Source organism: Moschus berezovskii, chromosome 20 (genome assembly GCF_049115385.1).
Source record: "Moschus berezovskii isolate FMDL1 chromosome 20, NW_MosBer_1.0, whole genome shotgun sequence".
In the NCBI taxonomy this organism is placed as follows: domain Eukaryota; kingdom Metazoa; phylum Chordata; class Mammalia; order Artiodactyla; family Moschidae; genus Moschus; species Moschus berezovskii.
In genome coordinates, this window is record NC_142479.1 from 62,867,607 (window position 1) to 62,886,003 (window position 18,397).

The 18,397-nt window shown below is 61.4% G+C and overlaps 1 protein-coding gene across 2 annotated transcripts; it reads left to right on the plus strand.

The window, feature by feature from the left end:
• On the plus strand, window positions 1-16,317 carry CEP131 (centrosomal protein 131). Of its 2 annotated transcripts, none has more exons than XM_088829257.1 (26): window positions 1-351; window positions 2,627-2,815; window positions 3,583-3,692; window positions 4,135-4,249; window positions 4,537-4,664; window positions 4,886-5,002; window positions 5,504-5,659; window positions 6,897-7,014; window positions 7,368-7,484; window positions 7,684-7,834; window positions 8,363-8,457; window positions 8,913-9,095; window positions 9,463-9,639; window positions 9,720-9,845; window positions 9,955-10,080; window positions 11,129-11,245; window positions 11,676-11,778; window positions 12,489-12,690; window positions 13,028-13,135; window positions 13,208-13,325; window positions 13,670-13,744; window positions 14,613-14,755; window positions 14,838-15,015; window positions 15,103-15,299; window positions 16,017-16,077; window positions 16,167-16,317. In XM_088829257.1, exons 1-26 carry the CDS (start codon window positions 304-306, stop codon window positions 16,239-16,241), a joined length of 3,333 nt encoding a protein of 1,110 aa, XP_088685383.1. In that variant the 5' UTR covers window positions 1-303; the 3' UTR covers window positions 16,242-16,317. The 2 variants fall into 2 exon arrangements, with proteins under 2 accessions (XP_088685383.1, XP_088685384.1); XM_088829258.1 differs by having other exon boundaries at window positions 7,368-7,424.
• The last annotated feature ends 2,080 nt before the right edge of the window (window positions 16,318-18,397 follow it).

The following is an 18,397-nucleotide window of genomic DNA, read 5'->3' on the forward strand; positions in this document are numbered from 1 at the left end:
GAGGAGGTGCCAGGCTGTTTGGTTGCTAGCTCCCGCTGCTCTCCCGACCGCTTCATTGTCACCGGGCCTCGTAGTAGGCGCCGGGGCCGGGGGGGGCGAGGGCGCGAGGTCCCGAGGTCGTCGGCCCGAAGCCTAGGCTCCCCGTGTCTCCACTTGGAGGGCCCCGCGCATCCCTCGCCGTTCGGTCCTACAGGCCCCGAGTTCCAGGCCCGACTCACGCAGGTGAGAGGGTCCCTGTGCAGTTGGGGTGGCCCCGCAGGTGAAGAATCTCCAGGACCGGCGCACAAGGGCTGGCCCACGCAGATGAGAGGATCCTGGCCCGCGCAGGGAGGGGCATCCCGGGCTGTGCAGGTGAGGTGGAACGTGCCGGTGAGTGGGCCTTGTGCCGGTGAGGGCGTCCCCACGCCCGTGAGGTAGTCCTGGGCCCGCCTAGGTGGGGAGGCCAGCGCAGGTGAGGGGGCCTGGCACTCACACAGGGGAAGGGGTCCATGCTGGTGAGGGGGGTTCTCGTGCAGTTGAGGGTACCCAGATGAGGAGGAAGGTGCAGGTAAGGGCCCCCCAGCGCCCCCACACAGGTGAGGAGGGGCTCATGCCCCAGGGCCCGTAAGCTCTTACCGCCTTCCTGGGAGGATGATCTCCCTGCCTTGAGCCAAACCCCAGGGACATGGGGAGCTGCCCTCAGGAAGCTTCCTGGGGTTCTGGGATAGCTCATCCTGAGAGGTCCAGGTGGAGGCTCTGGACACCACCTTCAGATCCTTGGGAGGGACACCTCTGTATGCAAGATGAGATCTAGTCTGGAGGGTTCCACGGAGAGGCTTTGTTTACCATCCCAGAGCCCCCCACACTCCTTGCTGCTCAAGGGTGCCAGCCCCTTGAGTGGGCCCAGTTAGGCTGGGTGTGGCTGGTTGCCTGAAGGAGAGGAGGGTGTTAAATTTCACTCACACTACCGGAAACACATACCCGAGGACACTGGCCTAGTGAGTGGCAGGGACAGCCTCTGCCTTCACTCTGGAGAGTAGGGGCCAAAGCCTCTGCTGTGGGTGTTGGGGCTGAAGGAGGCTGCAGTGCTGACCCTGGGTGACGATGGTGTATGCCCACTGGCCCGCTAGAGTCCTTCCTGGCGTGGAGGGCTATGCTCATTCCTTTCTGGTCACTCCTGGTGCCGGCTCATCTCCTCTGGTTACCTGAGCACGTGCCATGAGCCAGATTCTGGGGTTGCAGAGTCCCCACCCTCACGGGACTTACAAGGGCATCAGGCAGTGCGCAGACCAACCTGTGTGGGCAGGTGGCCAAGGGAGACAAGTGAAGTAGGATGAGGGAGCGAGGAGTGACAGGGACAGGCAGTCCTCTGAGTCGGGGCGGGGGTGCCTAATGACATCCCAGGGAAGGGTCTCAAGCAGATCAAAGGTGGGAAAGGGAGGCAGTGAGGAGGTCACAGAGAGCAGGGTCAGGTCTGAGGGGCGTTGTTCTCAGTCCAGGTCTGGTGACTTTATTATCCCTGCCTGAGTGTCCTCCCACCCTGATCTGAGACCCGGTTCAGAAAGATCAGCTGAGGCTGCCGTGTGGGGAGAGGCTAGGCTGGTCAGGCAGGGCCAGAGGAGGGGTTGCCGTGGTTTTTCAGTTTGAGGAGATGGGGGCTCAGATGGGGGTTGTGGAGAGAAGGGAGAGGGGCACTGGCTGGGTGCCTGAGGGGGCATTTGCAGAGGAGAGGAGGTGGAAGAGGTCAGGACAAGACTTGAATCTTTGGTCTGAGCCAGTTTCAGAAAACACCCACTGGGGAGGGGCAGCTGGAGGTGGCAGTCAGGAGTCTGTTTGGGTCTGAGGTGCCATGTACTCCATGGTCAGCTAAGCTGGGAACTGGAGGATAAGGGAGTGGTGAGAGGTATGCCTGTGGGAACCGGCCATGCAGAGATGGTGTTTGACGCCAGGATGCCAGAGGCTGTCCCTTAGGATGGAGAGAAGAGGCCCAGGGCTGAGCAGTCGGATGGGGAAGGGCCAGCAATGGACACTGTGGAAGTGCCACCCTAGGAGGGGAGGAGGGGAACCTGGACACGAGAGAAGATGCTGCCTCCCAGGAGCTCGTGGGTATTCTGGATGGTTCTAAGGAGACAGAGGGAGAGTTCCATGGCCAGATAAGTTTAGGGGCTTTAACAAATCCCAGTTTGAATATTGCCTGTGGGGTGCTCACCACAGGCCAGCCTTATGACTGTCTTGTCTGAACCTCATGATATCCTGTGAGGAGGCACTTTTGAAGGCCCATTTTACAGATGAGGAATACGGGGCCCAGGCAGGTATAGTACCTGTCATGGGATGAGGGCTCACACCTATGACCTCAGCAGCCCAAGGTCACCCCCTCCAGTGCCCTTCCAGGGAGGGTCATCTTGACCCCAGGAAACCCTCCTTTTGCTGTTAATGCTCAGCGTCCTGCTCTGCCACTCGCTTCTGCTCCTGATAAGGAGACAGCCACTGAGCAACAAGGGTGGTGGGGGTGACAGGCCTCTGGGGAGCTGAATGGCATGCAGACTCAGACCCTCAGCCCTGGGCCCTTGTGGCCGAGCTGGAGAGGGTGTGCACGCCACCTAGTTCCTCGGAGGACACCTCCTCACCTCCCTTATTCTCTTCTCAGGGCCACCTGTCCACCATGAAAGGCTCCAGGGCCCTCAGCGGCCCCGAGGGCAGCCTAGAAGGCGTGGACTTGAGTCTGACAGGCCTCCCTCCACCCATGAACCGGCGCCCCAATAGTGCTTCTGCCACCAAGCCCATCACCCGCTCCATCTCCGTGGTCACGGGCAGTGAGCCAAGGAGGAAGATGCTGGTGAGTATCAGAGCTGGGTGTCAGGTCTGGGTGTCAGGGCCCCCTGTCTTGGGGTGGCGTCTGAGTCCTGGGTAAGCTCCACACCTCAGCAGGCACCTTCATGTCCATTATCCCATTCATCCCTGGGGCTATCCGGGGGCAGGAAAGACTCCGGCACATAGACCAGGGAGCTGACTCACCAAAGGTTGCTGCTAGGGTCACCTGGCCCCACATAGAGCCTAGATCCTGGCAGCGCCAAGCCTTCCATCCCTCCTATTCCAGCAACATTTGGATTTGTGTGATTCCTCTGTAAACGAGGTTGATGTGTGGGGAAGGAGGAGCTCCTAGTGGCCTTGGAGATACTGTGCAGGGCAGGCAGTAGGCCGCAGGTGGGCAGCCAGACGGCAGCAGGAACTCTGGGACAGGAGCTGCCATGGGGAGCGAATGGCCAGGCTCATTGGTGAGAAGGTGATGAGGAGGATGGCAGCCTTTGCTGTGGTGCCTGGGCAGGCATCACATGCCTTCCCTTGAACCTTCCACCTTCCAGGGGTGAGGTGCTCCCATTTCATGTGAGAGGCCAGGGACCTGCCCCGCCTCAGCCGGGCAAACCCGGCGCCCCCAGGGTGTTCCCTAGCCTACCTGTCACCTGCTCCCCCTGCTCACCTGTCTACATGTGACCCAGGAGAGCCTCTCACTCAATCTGTTTCCAAGCCTGGCCTGGCCCTGTGTGGACTCGCAAGGGTCTGAAACCTCAGCCGCACGGTCAGTTGCTTCCCTCCTTTTTGTAGGAGAACCCAGGGCCTGGAGGCTCCCGGGCCATCAACAACCTTCGCAGATCTAACAGCGCCACGCAGGTCAACCAGCCACAAGCCAACCAGGCATGGCCCAGCCCCCTCAGGTAACCTCTGACCCGCCAGGTGCTCCCGTCCAGCTCTCCTGCCTCGGTCAGTCCTTTTCCCAGCCTCACCGGTGTGAACACCGGCTGGACAGGGGGCCCGGCCTGGGCCGAGGCAGGCAGGATGAGTCTTTGCCTGTCACTTCCTGTGCAGATGTGAACCTCAAGGCTGATGCCCCTGCCTGCTCCTCTGCCTTGTCTTTGTTGCACGTTCCCTGGGGCTCTCACGGTGGCCACAGGACAGGGTGCGAGCGTCTCTTCCAGGCGTGGTTGTCAGAGCGGGGCTGAGAAGTGATACTTCATGCTGCAGGCTTGGGAGTAGGAGATCCCATCAGTGACCTGGCCCCTCCTGGCCCCTTGTAAGACGAGTTCCCATCTGGATTCCTGGAGCCGGCCTCCCCGGGCCCCATGATTGACCTTGCTTGCCATCCTCTCTGTGACTCAGGCCGTCAGAGCCCCCAGACTTCCTGACTCTCTTCGAGGGCAGCCCCAGTGGGAGAAAAAGACCAGCCAGTCTGAGCAAAGCCTCCAGTGAGAAGGGAGCCACGTGGAATGTGCTGGTGAGGCTGCAGCTGAGCTGAGTCGACAGGCCGTCAGGCTGTTTCATTGGGGCTGACGCCTGGTTCCGACTTTGTTCTCGCTGCCCTGCAGGACGGGCTGGTGGGAGGCAGGGGACATCAGTGTTAGTTAGCCAGCTTTGACCACAGTGGTCAATGTGAGGAGGAGCAAAGACCATCCCAGCCCCTGGGTCTCCCATGTGTGGGTGAGGCGGTGGGGGTGGGGCAGGGGCCTCACATCAGAGGCATTTGCAGTGGGGTGATGGACTGTTGCCTGTGTGCACCGACAGGACGACCGGCCCAGGGCCTTTACCTTGCCATCTGATGCCCAGAGTCCTGGAGCCCTTGACGTGCCAGTGGGCCCGAGGAGGAGAGAGTGCATGGTGCCCCTGGCCCCCAATTTCACCGCCAACAACAGGTGTGTTGGCTGCACCCTCACACCTTGGGTTCCACTTGGCAGAACACCCTGCTGGAGCTTCCCTGGGTCCTGAGAAGGGCCTCACCTTTGGGCATGGTGGCCGTGGAGGGGGCCTGGCAGGCACACTGGCACAGTGCCACAGTGAGCCCTGGTGCCAACTATGTGAATCGGGGGTCCTTTCCAGAGCCTGAAGCCACCCCCACCCCGATCTCTCCTGGCAGGAGCAACAAGGGTGCCGTGGGCAACTGTGTCACCACCATGGTGCACAACCACTACACCCCCTCAGAAAAGGTGCCGCCGCCCCCCAAGAGCTCCAACCACACGGCTCCCTCCCTCAAGTAAGGCCCTGGCTGCAGCCTCCCACAGTGCACGACCTGGGCTGCACAGGCAAGCCCAGGCTCATCTTGATCTGGGGTTCCACTGAGGAAACAGCTGCCCCCCCAAGTCTCTAGTCCCCACCTGAGGCCAAAGCCAAGGGGGACCTTGAGCAGGCTGAGCAGAGCAGCCCCGCCCCTAGTCCCTCATGCTCATGTCCAGTGCACAGCGTGCTCAGGTCAGGGATGGCCTATGGGTCCCAAGTCACCATCCAGCTCTGGGATCCTGCTGTTTTAAGTGTGGAGCCCTTTACCCTGGGTGCCACCAGTTGGACCCTGGTGGGGGAGTAGGTGACCCTGAGGTTGACCTGCATGTCAGAACAGGACCTCACCTGCTCCTGGGGTCCTCAGGCCCTGGGACAAGGCTAAGATGGCTCCCCGAGCCACAGGCAGAGCCGTCCCCTGGGAGCTGGGAGAGGGGGCCATGTTAGGTGGCCATGAATCTTTCTCTACCCTCCCGGTCAGCAACATCATCAAGGCAGCCACGGATGAGGGCGAGGGCAGCAGCCTCGGGAAGCCGCAGAAGAACGTGGCCCGCAGCAACCACGTGGTCCAGAATAACTCGGGGGGAACCATCAGCCTGCTCAGACGGAAGGAGGTGACCGAGGAGGAGGCTGAGAGGTGACCACAGCCGGGGCTGGGAGGAGGCCTGAGGTACCAGGGAGAGAAATGTCCATTTAAGAATTGTTTTAAGATGGTGCAGGCTGAAAAGATCACATGTTGTACAGTTCTCTTTATACAAAGTATCAAAAAAGGCAGATCTACAGAATTAGAAAGTAGAACAGTGTCTGGTTGGGGCCTGAGAAGTGCAGAGGGGGTCTTTTAGGATCAGTGGAAACATTCTAGAACTGGATCATGCTGGTGGTCATGCAGCTCTCTAAATTTACTAAAAATCATTGAATGGTATTTTCCAAATGGGTGAGTTTTGTAAGTATGTAATCACTTCAGTAAACTGCTAAGTAAAAAAACATTAAACAGAAAAATGATATAAAACTGCAAAGATCAGAACGCTGATGGGCTGCCCCCTGAATCAGGCCCCACGGGAGGGCGGGATGTTGGCACAGTGGGACCTTCTGCTTCTGCCCCAGGTCAGGAACCACGTAGTGATCAGAGCCTGGGCTCTGAGAGCTCCACCTGGCCGAGCAGTCATCACGGCTGTCCCAGTAAAGCTCAGGACCGTGCCCTGGAAGTGGGCAAGCGGGAGGAGCTGGGCAAGGCCCGGGTGTCCCCACTGGGACCCCTCTGGGTGCATGTCCCACGGCCGGTGACCACTCACATGCTGTCTGGTCCGTTGGCACCTTTGCCAGGTGAATCGACAAGGGGTCCCAAGAGCCCAGGTGAAGGCTTTGGGTTTAACCCGCTTTCCTGAGTGTGATGTATAACGTGCCCCTCTTAGAGCGCAGGTTTATGAATCCGATGCCTGTGTAGTCGGAACATCACCCCCTACCCTGGGATGCCCTCACACGCCTCTCACCCAGGACCTCCTGGCCAAGACCCTGGCCTCACCAGCCTGTCCCCTCCAGTCTGCTTTTCCTGGTGGGCCGTGCCTGGAGCCCCGGCCTGTGGCCCCCGGTGCTCAGCCTGCAGCGCCTCTGACTTGTTGCTCTTTATCTCTGAGCAGTGTCCACCATCAGGAGCACACAGCATTCGCCCACAGGTGGTGGTGGGCCTTTGGGGTCCTCTCGTTTTCTACTGATCGTGAATAGTCTGTGGGGATGAGCTTTTCCATTTCCCTGGGGAACGCCGGCACTTGAAGAAGGGCCGTGTGCATCACCGCTTCTCTGCCTGCTGGGCCTCCTGGAGACCCGGGGAAGAAGGCTGTGACTCAGCCACCTCCACCCTGACCCCACTCTGGCAGGTTCATTCACCAGGTGAACCAGGCCGCTGTCACCATCCAGCGCTGGTACCGACTCCAGGTGCAGCGGCGCCGGGCTGGAGCCGCCTGCTTGGAGCACCTGCTGGCGTCCAAGCGAGAGGTCAGTGTGGGTGTGTGAGCCACACCCTGAGGGGTGGGCATGAATCCCAGGGGTCCAGCTGTGTACAGCAAGGTTTCTGACCAGTGGACTTGAACCTAGAATTGCCCCATGAGTCCACTTCCTCTAGGGGGTCAGCTTCCTCCCTCCCAAATTGCTCGGTCACAGGACCTGGGTGCCGGGTCACCCCTGCTGAAAGGTGAGGTGGGTTTCTGGCTGGGATGCAAAGCCATTTCCCATCTGCAAGAGCCGCTGACCACCCGAGAGAGGGGGGCTTGTCCTTTGTGGGGCAGAGAAATGGCAGGATGGGGCCACCCGTCTCTCCAGTCAAACCCCCTGTGGCTTGGCTTCTGCAGGGGCAGCGGCAGCGGCTGGGAGAGGGGACCCTCCTGGACCAACACCTACAGAAGGAGGTAGCCAGGAGGAAGGCCCGGGAGGAGAAGGCGCGCCAGGCCCGGAGGGCAGCCATCCAGGTGAGGGGGTGGCCTGAGCCACGTGGGGAGCCTGGTGCTGAGGAAGGACCCTCTGTGCCAAGACCACTTGTGCCCCTGGGGGCCCTGCTGCCCCCTTCCCCGAGACCCTGGGCATGGGGCGTTGGGCACTGTGACTCAGGGAGGATGAGCGGCGGCCCTCTCCCCTGGCCCCGGCTGCTCACAGGGGCTCCCACAACAGGAACTGCAGCAGAAGCGAGCCCAGAAATCAGGCAGCGCTGACCTTGGGCCGCTGAAGGGGACGGGGGAGACGGAGAAGCCCCAGCCCACCCAGGAGCCAGCCATGAGGCCAGGGAGCACCGCTCAGCAGACCCGCAAGGCCAATAACACTGGTGAGGAGGGCTGAGAGCCCAGAGGCTGCCCTGCTGCCCACCCACCACTGCCTCTGGCTCTGCGTGCAGGCACTCCAATATGGTGACTCCCCTGGAGTTATCCCTAAAAGCAGATGCCCCCTGCCCAGACCTCCCTATCCCTCCCCACCCCTCCCCATCCCTCTCCCTCAGGGAGGCTCCTGCTAAGAAGGTGCCTCTGCCAATGTCCCCTGGCGCCCTATGCCACTGCCCCGTTGGCAGCTTCCACTCATGAATGAGGGGCACTGCTCTCAGCAGACACCAGGCCTTGCTCTTCCACTTCTGTCCCAGTTACTCTGGACCTGGACACAGGGTCCTTTCAGAGCAGCTGTACCAACTCTGTGACCTCTCACTCCAGAAGGTCAGGGCTCCCCAGTGTCCCCACTGCTCCATGAGGTCCACCGTGGCATGTGCTGTCCCAGGCCTGCCTCCCCCATGCCTGGCTTCTTCCCAAGGGCTCCTCCACATCTGCAGCCCCCTGGTGGGCTGATGCTGTGTTCTGTTGTGCAGGGGCCAGCTTCCACACCGCAGGCTTGGAGGACGCCAGCCAGCCTGCCCTTGGCTCGTCCCCAGAGCAACGGCAGCTCTCAGAGGACAAGCCTCAGGTCTCGGCACAGCCCTTCCCACCCTGCCTGCCTGCCTTCAGCTCTGGGGTGCATCGGTGCTGGGGTGGTTGGCACCTACCCCTTAGCTGCCCCTCCCTGGCTATGGGGTCACTCACACCAGGAAAGGCGACCCAGGATGGGTCTTGTTGATCCAGCAGAAGGCTGGGGTCTCAATGGTTGCTCTGGAATCCCTCTGGGTATTCATGGATGCTGGGGTGGCACCTCTACAGGCCCATAGAAAAGAGCTGGAAGCTCAGGTTAGGCATTCGCCAAAGCCTCCAGCCTCTGGAGACCCCTCCCACCAAGTCACCCTTTTTGTTTTCCTGGAGGTGGGTCGGGGGGCGGCGGCAGGTCGAGTTTAGTCCACGTGGCTGGGCAGGCACATGCTCATGTGGAGAAAGCTTCACCCTTCTGTTCTTTGGTGGTCTCTGCCTTTAACGGCCCATCTACTGCAGGATGCCAGCCACCACGATGTGCCTGTTGAGGGCCTGGAGGGCATGGGCCCAGCTGGGAGCAGGGCCAAGTCAAAGGCAACCCTGGACGAGCTGCTGGACACGCTGAAGCTGCTGGAGCAGGAACCTGAACCGCTGCCCTGCCCCCGGGCCTACCACAAGGACAAATATGCCTGGACCGACGAGGTGACCACGGGCCCTGGCACTGCCCATTCAGGCAGTCCAGGGTTGCTTTAGGGGCCAGGGAAGTCCACCAGGCTCCTCTCTGCTCTAGTAAGGACCCTAATGAGGGCCAGTGGGACCTGATTGAATCTCCCCAGTTATCCCAGGGCTCACTAAGAGTTAGGACCCTCAGAAGAACCCAGGGGTGGAGGTGGGGTGGGTACTGCCTCTCTGCCAGTGGTACTCCCTGCCAGGGTCTGGGGAGCTTGAGAGGCCCTACCTCCAGACCAGGCCTTCCTCTACCCCAGGGGACCCTGAGCAGCTTCTGGAAGGCCGGCCCAGAGTCCTCAACTGTCCCAACATCCCCTAACACTGCACCCCTCCCATGCAGGAGGACGATGCCAGCTCCCTGACAGCGGACAACCTGGAGAAATTTGGGAAGCTGAGTGCACTTGCTGGCCCCCCTGAGGATGGGACCCTGCTTTCAGAGGCCAAGCTGCAGAGCATCATGAACTTCCTGGACGAGATGGAGAAGTCTGGGCAGGGCCGGCCGGCCTCAGCCCCTCAGGTGTGGAATGGATCTCCGGGGGGAGGACAGCAGGTCATCAGCGGGTGACCATGGCCTGCCTGACACAGCCATGTTCGCAGGGCCCCATGCCGGAGGAGGGGCTGGGGCGCCTGGAGCCTGCACCTGAGGTCAGCATATCAGTTATGCGACTGCAGCTGGAGGTGGAGGAGAAGAAGCAGGCGATGGTGCTGCTGCAGAGGGCGCTGGTAATGTCCCCGCCGGCACTGCATCTGTCCCCGGGGCCCCAGCTGGCTCAAGCCCCTGGCCTGACCCTTGAGGGCCTCGTTTCAGTCTCTTCTCCCGCAACCGCTACAGGCACAGCAGCGAGACCTCACCTTCCGGCGGGTCAAAGAGACGGAGCGGGAGCTGGGCCGGCAGCTGCGGCAGCAGAAAGAGCATTACGAGGCCACGATACAGCGGCACCTCTCCTTCATTGACCAGGTGGCGCTGCCCGGGAGGCGGGGCTCGGCACGGCGGTCAGGAGGAGGACGGGACTGGGTTCCAGACCAGCTTGGGCTTGGTGGAAATTTCTGGACCCACAGGCCTCCCCTGTGGGCCTCCTTCTCTCTCTGTAGAAACAGACAGCAGCTCCCTCTGGGGACCAGGGCTGGTCCAACCCACACCAGCCCCACAGCGCTGCCCCCCGACCCCGCCTAATGATGCTCCCCACGGCATAACCCTCCCCCGACCCATGGCCACGCTCCTCGATCCAGCATGGTGGGCAGGCAGCAGGAGCAGGTGGACAGAGAACGTCTAAGGTGGGGTCCAGCCATGTGGGGTCACTCAGGACCAGTTGGTCCCCTGGGGGCCTGGGGACACATCCAGTAGGACAGACTCTGAACTTTCCTGCACATTCGGACTGTTCTGGGGAGGCCACCCCTGGTCTGCTGGGGTTGGCGGGGCAGTCCCTGACAGGGTGTTGGAAGCTTCACGCCCACCCTGTGCTCAGCTGAGCTCCCGTTAGGTCCTTTTCTGAGGAAAACTCTGTGTGAGGGCTCTGTGAAGAGAGGACAGAGCCCAGAGGAACCGATTGGCCTCCGGTGACCATTAGCTACACTCTGCTTGGAGGTCATAAGTGTCTCCAAATCAGGGGTCTGCCAGGAGTCCTCGATGAGGCTGGGTGCTGTCCTGGGGGCTTTGTGGAGACACCTTGGCAGGCAGTGAGCAGACCCTTCTCCACAGGCCAGGTGACGGGGTTGACAAAATGACCCCCGTTCCAGGAAGCTCCTAGTGTGGCCATAGTTGGGGCCTTGTAGCCAAGGCACCATCACTGTCTGAGCACTGCTGACACCAGCCAGGTCCCAGGGGGATTGAGGGTCCGGGCAGCTGTTGCCCTTGTCCATGTGTGTATTCCCCAGAACCCAGGATCCTCCCTCAGACCAGGGAGCAAAGCGAGGCTCAGGATTTGGTGTGCTGGCCTCCTGGGTGAGGGGAGGCTGGGCCTCCTGGCCTCACAGGGCAGCAGCCTCACCTCCACCCCTGGTCACAGCTGATCGAAGACAAGAAGGCTCTGGGCGAGAAGTGTGAGGCCCTGGTGGCCGAGCTGAAGCTGGGGGACCAGAGGCGCAAGGACAGGGAGGCCCAGCTGCAAGAGCAGCATGAGCTGGTGAGCCCTTTGCCCTCCCACCACCTGGCCCAGGCCTGATGGGCCCTGTGGGAGGGACCCCAGGACAGGTGGCCCCTGGCGCCTCACTCCTTGGCCTCCGAACTGCTTCCCGAAAGCTTGGCAAGTGGCCGACCCTGGGTAGGGGGCCGAGGGACTTATGGAGACTCCTCCTGTGTCACAGATAAGGAGGTGGTGTTCAGAGGAGGTGACTGGGGACCTACCTCAGCGCTGGTCCCTGGTCAGAGGGACCCCACTAACTCCTCCCAGCTTTCATCAGACAAGGACCGCAGTCCCTGGTGCCTCCTGCTTTGGCCACGGTCACTGTTGAAAGGCTGCCTCCTGAAACCCATGGGGCAGCTGGGAACGGGGTGTCTTTGCATCCTCCTGCTTCCTACAGCTCCTCTGTTGACTCCTGTTTCCCTGTTGATAGGAGATTAAGAAACTCAAAGAACTCATGAGCGCCACGGAGAAAGTCCGCAGAGAGAAGTGGATCAATGAGAAAACCCGGAAGATCAAGGAGATCACGGTCAAAGGTAGGGGCCATCGTGCTGGGAGCCACCACGTGGGCGGGACAGACACGGGGGTCTCGAGTAAGGACAGTAGTTCCAGTTGGACATGTGGCACAGAGACTTCCTGGGAAGCAGTGAGACCCAGGGATGGGCCCCCCTGGTTCGAGGCTGGGAGGAGCAGGGGAGGCTGGCGGCACATGAGCTTGACCACAGACCAGCATCCTGACACAGGGCCCCGTTCAGGCTGGGGGCCTGGGCTCCCTTGATGGGTCTTCTTGCCTCCTCCAGCTTCCAGGGGAGTGAGTGGGGTGGAGTGGGGGGGTGGTCTTGGTTGGGGGAGGATAGCTGCCAGCAGCATGGCTGCTCTTCTCCCACTCATAGAACCCTCTAAGGACTGGTGGGACAGCCCCAACTGTGCCTGCCTATGCCTGGCCCTCCTGCCCAGGACTCCCTCCTCTGCAGTGACCCCTTCTTCCAGGGAAGTTCTGCAGGCCAGAGCACCAAGGGAGGAGCCTCAGTGCAGCGGGCAGGGATTGGCGCTGTGGGCACGGGTGGACTCAGCTGTGCTTCAGGCTGGAGCCCCTGGAGGGGGTCTCCTGGCTAGTCCGCAGCCCTGGTGTCCCAGTGGGCAGAGATCAGTGGTCCCCCACAGTTCAGGCAGGCGCAGGGCAGGGCCCCTGCAGTGCAGTGGTGGACAGAGATCCCTGCAGCACAGTACCCCCCCCAACCCCCAGGCCTGGAGCCTGAGATCCAGAAGCTGATCGCAAAGCACAAGCAGGAGGTAAAGAAGCTCAAGGGTCTGCATGCGACGGAGCTGCTGCAGGCAGAGGAGCGTGCGGCACAGCACTATGCACGGCAGGCGGAGGAGCTCCGCGAGCACCTGGAGCGGGAGAAGGAGGCGCTGGGCCGGCAGGAGTGGGAGCGCGCCCAGCAGCGGTGGGGGTCCCGGGGACATGGGTCGGGGAGCGAGGCCTGGTGTGTGCACAGACTCCCAGAGTGAATAATACCTCCTCCCTGGCGGCCTCCCTCCAGGGTCAGAGAAATCGGGTGTGGGGGGGGTTAGTGCAGGACACCGAGGGGCAGGACAGCTGTAGCTGTACCGGGCAGTTCAGTTCCTAGGATGCGCTCTGGGGGGGCAGCTGGGATGGACGGCGCGGGGGCCACTGGTAGGTTCTGAGCTTGTCCTGGCTGCGCCTGCCCTGAGCCCTGTGGTGTGAGGTCCTCCTGTGTCCGCCCCACCGCCCACCCCCGCCAATGAGTCCTGTGTCCACAGCTTCGAGCAGCACCTGGCGCAGGAGCAGCAGGCCCTGCAGCAGCAGCGGCGGCGGCTCTACAACGAGGTTGCGGAGGAGAAGGAGCGGCTGGGCCAGCAGGCCGCCAGGTACTGCGGGGCGGGGCTTAGCCCTGCCCAGCCTCATCTGGCCTCTCAGAACTGACCCCTGCTCACCTGCAGGCAGCGGGCAGAGCTGGATGAGCTGAGGCGGCAGCTAGAGGAGAGCAGCTCGGCGGGGGGCCGGGCCCTGAGGGCCGAGTTTGAGAAGGGGAAAGAGGAGCAGGAGCGCAGGCACCAGGTCAGCCCCGCCCCGCCCCTGGGAGAGGCCCCGCCCCGCCCCTGGGAGAGGCCCCGCCCCCGGGAGAGGCCCCGCCCCCGGCCCCACCCGATCCCTCTGGGCCTGCCTAGCAGGAAAGCATCCACCAGATGTGGAGGAGGGCAACTGCCAGGACCAGCGTCCCACCTGCCAGGGTAGCAGCTGCTCGAAGCACTGTGCCGAGCCTGGTTTCACAGTAGGGGTCTCCCCAGCCAGCTCATCACAAACCCTCAGCTTGACCTCAGGCCTGTCCAGGCCCCTGCAGACCCAGCTCTGGGTGGGGAGCGGCTAGGCAAGGCTGCTGTCACATTGTCGCCTGCCCCCAGATGGAACTGAAGGCCCTGAAGGACCAGCTGGAGGTGGAGAGACAGATGTGGGAAGCCAACTCCGCCAAGAAGGAGGTGGGAGGCGGGTGAGGCCGGGACAGGGGGTGGGGGCTTCCTTCCCTCTCCCCTCCTGCCAAAAGCCTCAAAGCAGGCCTGTAGGCCCCATGTCGGTGGCCTCCCCTTGGGCAGGTGTGGGTTCTGGCTGCCTGGGGTTGGCGGTGTGATTCTGGCCGTAGTTGAGTGAACTTCTAGCTGGGCATGGGAGAGACTGGGGGGCTGGAGTGGACCCCAGAGGATGGTGGCGGATGTTCCTCCTCCTCCCCTTGCCCGGGTAACTGTTGTGAAAGTTGACAGGCTGACCCGCAACCATTGTGAGCGGCCCATTTGGGAGCAGTCTCCCTTATCCTCTCATGCCGTTCTCCAGATAGGCTGTGGCACCACACTGTCCTGTCCGGGAAGGAGGTGGTGGCGGAAAGGCACACAGGGGCCACACAAGCCATCAACTAGGGCCCAAAGCCTGAGTAGTGGCCCAGTGGCCACCCTGTCCCCTTCCCACAGCCATGCATGGAGGGGTCCTCGTATCTGCGGGATACGTTCCCAGACTTGACTGAGTCAGAGAGCATGGTGTGTTCAGCTAGATGGAATTTCCAGGTTGCCTTCCAAGAGGCTGCCCCATCGAGCTCTCATTCCCGGGTGGGGCCCCCGGCCCTGTGGGTGCCCCACGCTGCCCTCAGCAGCCAGATGAGGTCCCTTCTTTTATCAGGATCAGTTTGGCAGCAGACAAGGTCTCTGAGTGGGAGAAGAACTAGGCTGTGCTGACAGTTCCCACTCAGGCCCCTGCTGGGTCCCATGCTGGGTCCTGATGACAGGGCATGGCCCTCACGCCTGAGGACAGGTGAGACCCTCAGCCAGCTCCCTCAGCCCCCCTGTGCCGCCCCTGCAGGAAGCGTGGTTGCTGAACCGGGAACGGGAGCTAAAGGAGGAGATCCGGAAAGGCCGGGACAAGGAGATTGAGCTGGTCATCCACCGGCTGGAGGCCGACATGACGCAGGCCAGGGAGGACAGCGAACGGGCTGTGGAGAACCGGTGAGGCCCCGAGAAGCCCGGAGCAAGGCCCAGAGATGGGCCACAGGGCTGCCCCTGATCCGGCTCCTCCCGCTGCCGCCAGGGTCAAGCGCCTCCGGGATAAGTACGAGGCGGAGCTTTCGGAGCTAGAGCAGTCGGAGCGGAAGCTCCAGGAGCGGTGTGCGGAGCTGAAGGGGCGCCTCGGGGAGGCCGAAGGGGAGAACGTGCGTCTGCAGGGCCTGGTGCGACAGAAGGAGAAGGAGCTATCGGATGTGAAGGCGGTGAGTGGGCGGATCAGGCACCCGAGCCTTGGCCCCCAGACCCTGCCGTCCACTCACACTGCCCCTGTCGTCCCCCGTGTCCCTCAGGTGAACGAGGAGCTGACTGGCGAGCGCAGCAGCCTCGCCCAGGTCCTTCGCCAGGAGTTCGCCGACCGGCTCACGGCATCCGAGGAGGAGAACCGGCAGATCAAGGCTGAGCTGGCTGAGCTGCGGGCCCGCCAGCGGCTGGAGCTGGAGCAGCTCACACGGGAGAAGCAAGCGGAGCTGGAGGAGGTTCATGGGAGGTGGGCTTCTGGGTTGACAGGGGTCCTGGGGAGCACAGGGCTGGGGAAGGCAGGCAGGACCCTGTGGCTCCAAAGAGGATGCTGGGCCAAGGACGATGAACGGCTGTGCTCCCTCCTTCCTGCTGATGCGGAGTGCGTCTGTCAGCCACAGCCGGGGGCTCCCTGCTTGAGACTCGGTTGTCTTCTCTGTGTGATGCTGGCCCGAAGGCCTGGGAGGAAGCCCGGCCATCCCAAACCAGGGCAGGTGCCCCACATGTGGGTGTCCAGAGAGGAGCTCTCTGGCCCTTGGCCCCTGGGGACTGGGTGGAGTGGGTGCTGCGCAAATAGGATAACCCTTCTCCTTCCCTCCCCACCAGCGATCCGTTAGTCCTTCCCAGGTCTCTGGCCTCTCGCCCCTGCTCCGTGGGTGCTCTTTAAGGCAGACATGTGGTGGGGGCTTCTTGGCCTCCTCTCAGCAGGGAGCCTTTCCCAAAGGGCATGGCTTCACGTGGGGTCAGCTGTGGGGTCACAGATCCTGTTGCCAGCTCCTCCAGGCCACGCAGTGCCCCCAGTCAGCAGGACTGGGATGGGCCGGGCCGGACAGTGGCTCCTCCTCTTTGGTGGGAGCGGGTCGGGGGTGGAGACCTCCCACCCCCCACTGTGATGCACTCAGCTGCAGGCTGGCCTGGGGGTCTGGCTCGGACACCGCACAGAAGCACACCGTGCACTCCCCCGCAGGGTGAAGATGGCTCTGGCAAAGAAGGAGGAGGCTGTGAGCAGCCTCCGGAAGCAGCACCAGGTGGGTCCCCGTGGCTAGCCTGCCTGAGGGGTGGGGTGGGGTGGGGTGGGGGTGGCCCTGGCCTGACCAGGGTGCACCGGATGTTGCAGGCCGCGATGAAGCGGGCTGACCACTTGGAGGAGCTGCTGGAGCAGTGCAGGCGGCCGGTTCCAAGCACCAAGTGACCACTGGCTGCAGCGGGCTGCGGCTACCCTGCGGGACACTGAGGCTGCGTGATAACAGTAAAGAGATCTTTTAATACTTTGCGTGACCCTGACTCGTCTCTCCTGGTCTGGGGCCTGGGGTGGTGGGGATGGAGGCTCCTCGAGGCCAGGTGTGGGGTACCCGACCCAGCTTTGCTCTCGATCTGCACCCCGCCCCCCCTGCCACCCGACGTTTCCTGCCTGGCTCTGCAGTTCCCCAGCCCGGGTCCTAGGCCCCAAGCAGAGGGAATGGCCCCCTGTTCCGGCCTGGGCCTGGACAAGCCCCGTGACACTTGTGCCCCCTTGCTTTACCCCCCCACCTGCAGGGAAGGTGTCTGAGCCTCCTCCCCAACCCCTGCGCAGGCTGCTGTTTTTGCTTTCACGTCTGGAGAACCAGCCAGCCTCCCTGAGGCCCTGTCCTTCCTACCCTCAGTCAGGGCACTCCCTGGAGATGTGACAGCCTGGAGCCCTTGAGAAATGGGCCCTGGACCAGCCTTGCCCTGAGAAGGGTAGAGACCTATCCTGGAAGGGCTGGGCAAGGGAGATAGAGGGCAACAAAGGGGAGGCTCCTCCTCTGGGGACTCACCGCCCCACCCTCCTGCCAGGCACTCTGTCACCGCAGCTGCCCTGGCCAAGTGTGCTAGACCAGGCCACTGGGGAGAACTGGCACTTGTGGGGTTGCAGGGGCTTGCCCTGGTGGAGGTGGTGCCCCTCCTGTACTATCAGAAGGTCCTGGGGGTTGGGCTCTCGCTGGCATGGGTCCCGGCAGCAGTCAGTCTCAACGGCCACAAGGGCAGAGCCAGACTCCCCACGGGCCTGAAGCAGCCCATAGGAGCGCTGACCTGAGGGCCTTCCCGACACCCCTGTCCCTGCCTTGGGGTGTCGGGTCCCCAGTTTCCTCATCTGCACGGGACAGCTGCTTCCTTCCTTTGTGCCAGAGTTGATGGCTCACAGAACCTGGGGCTGGAGCCAGATGCAGCAGTGAAAGGGCAGCCCTGGGCCTGGCCCCTCCTGGCTTCAGATGCTGGGCCTGCCCCCTCCCCACCAGCGGCCACACTAGCAGAGGGAGCTGGCTGCTTGCTGGTCTCCAGGCCGGGGGCCCTGGGGACTGAGCAGGGACCAGCTCCGGGAGAAGCAGACTGTTCTGACACACCTTTGGGTCCTCTGATCCTCCCCCAAAATGTAGTTTTAGCTGAAGCTGTTATTGGGGGTTGCTAGGGGGAGACGACTGTAAATTGCTGTAGTATTTTTGCGAGGTTTTCAGCACAAGGGAAGACAGACACTTGGGGGTGGTTTTCAGAGAGAGTTGGTGGGACAGGGGGATAGGGGGATGGCTTTCTTGACAGAGAAGCAGCCGGGAAATGGATGGTGGTGGCTTTCCCATGAGGACGATGGTGCCTGACTCCCCACATCCTGCTTTACAGCTTTTCATCCATCCGTTCATTTATCCATTCATTTATCTGTCCAGAGAACAGGCTGGGTGCCCTTCTGCCCCGATTTCTGCATCTTACACTCCCTCACCTCTTCTATTAGGTTGGTGCAAAAGTAATTGCGGTTTTACATTGTTGAACTTTGCTGTTTGATATTGTAATACATTCTTAAATAAATGTAGTTATATATCATTTAAATGTACATTTCTTGCTTTTTTTTTGCTAATGACATTACTTGCTATTTATTTTATATTTATTGTAGACTAGAGAAACGGTATTAGAGAGCAAATTTGAGAAATTTTCTTATTTGAGTTCAAAATGGGTTGTAAAGCAGCAGAGACAACTTGCAACATCAACAATGCATTTGGCCCAGGAACTCCTAACAAACGTACAGTGCAGTAGTGGTTCAAGAAGTTTTGCAAAGGAGATGAGAGCCTTGAGGATGAGGCGTGCAGGGGCTGGCCATCAAGCTGACAACGACCAGTTGAGAGGATCATAGAAGCTGATCCTTTTACAGCCACATGAAAAGTTGCTGAAGAGCTCAACGTCAACCATTCTCTGGTCATTCAGCATTTGAAGCAAATTGGAAAGGTGAAAGCTGGAGTTGTGAGCTGACCACAAATCAAAAAAATAAAAAAAAGATGAAATGTCATCTTCTCTTACTCTACCCAACAACAATGAACCATTTCATGATCAGATTGTGACGTG

Bases quoted from the DNA above. Each gene is read 5' to 3' on its own strand.
- CEP131 (XM_088829257.1), top strand. From the start codon at position 304: ATGAGAGGATCCTGGCCCGCGCAGGGAGGGGCATCCCGGGCTGTGCAG. The intron at 3,693-4,134 runs GTAACCTCTGAC...TCTGTGACTCAG, and splicing joins GCATGGCCCAGCCCCCTCAG to GCCGTCAGAGCCCCCAGACT. The intron at 11,246-11,675 runs GTGAGCCCTTTG...CCCTGTTGATAG, and splicing joins TGCAAGAGCAGCATGAGCTG to GAGATTAAGAAACTCAAAGA.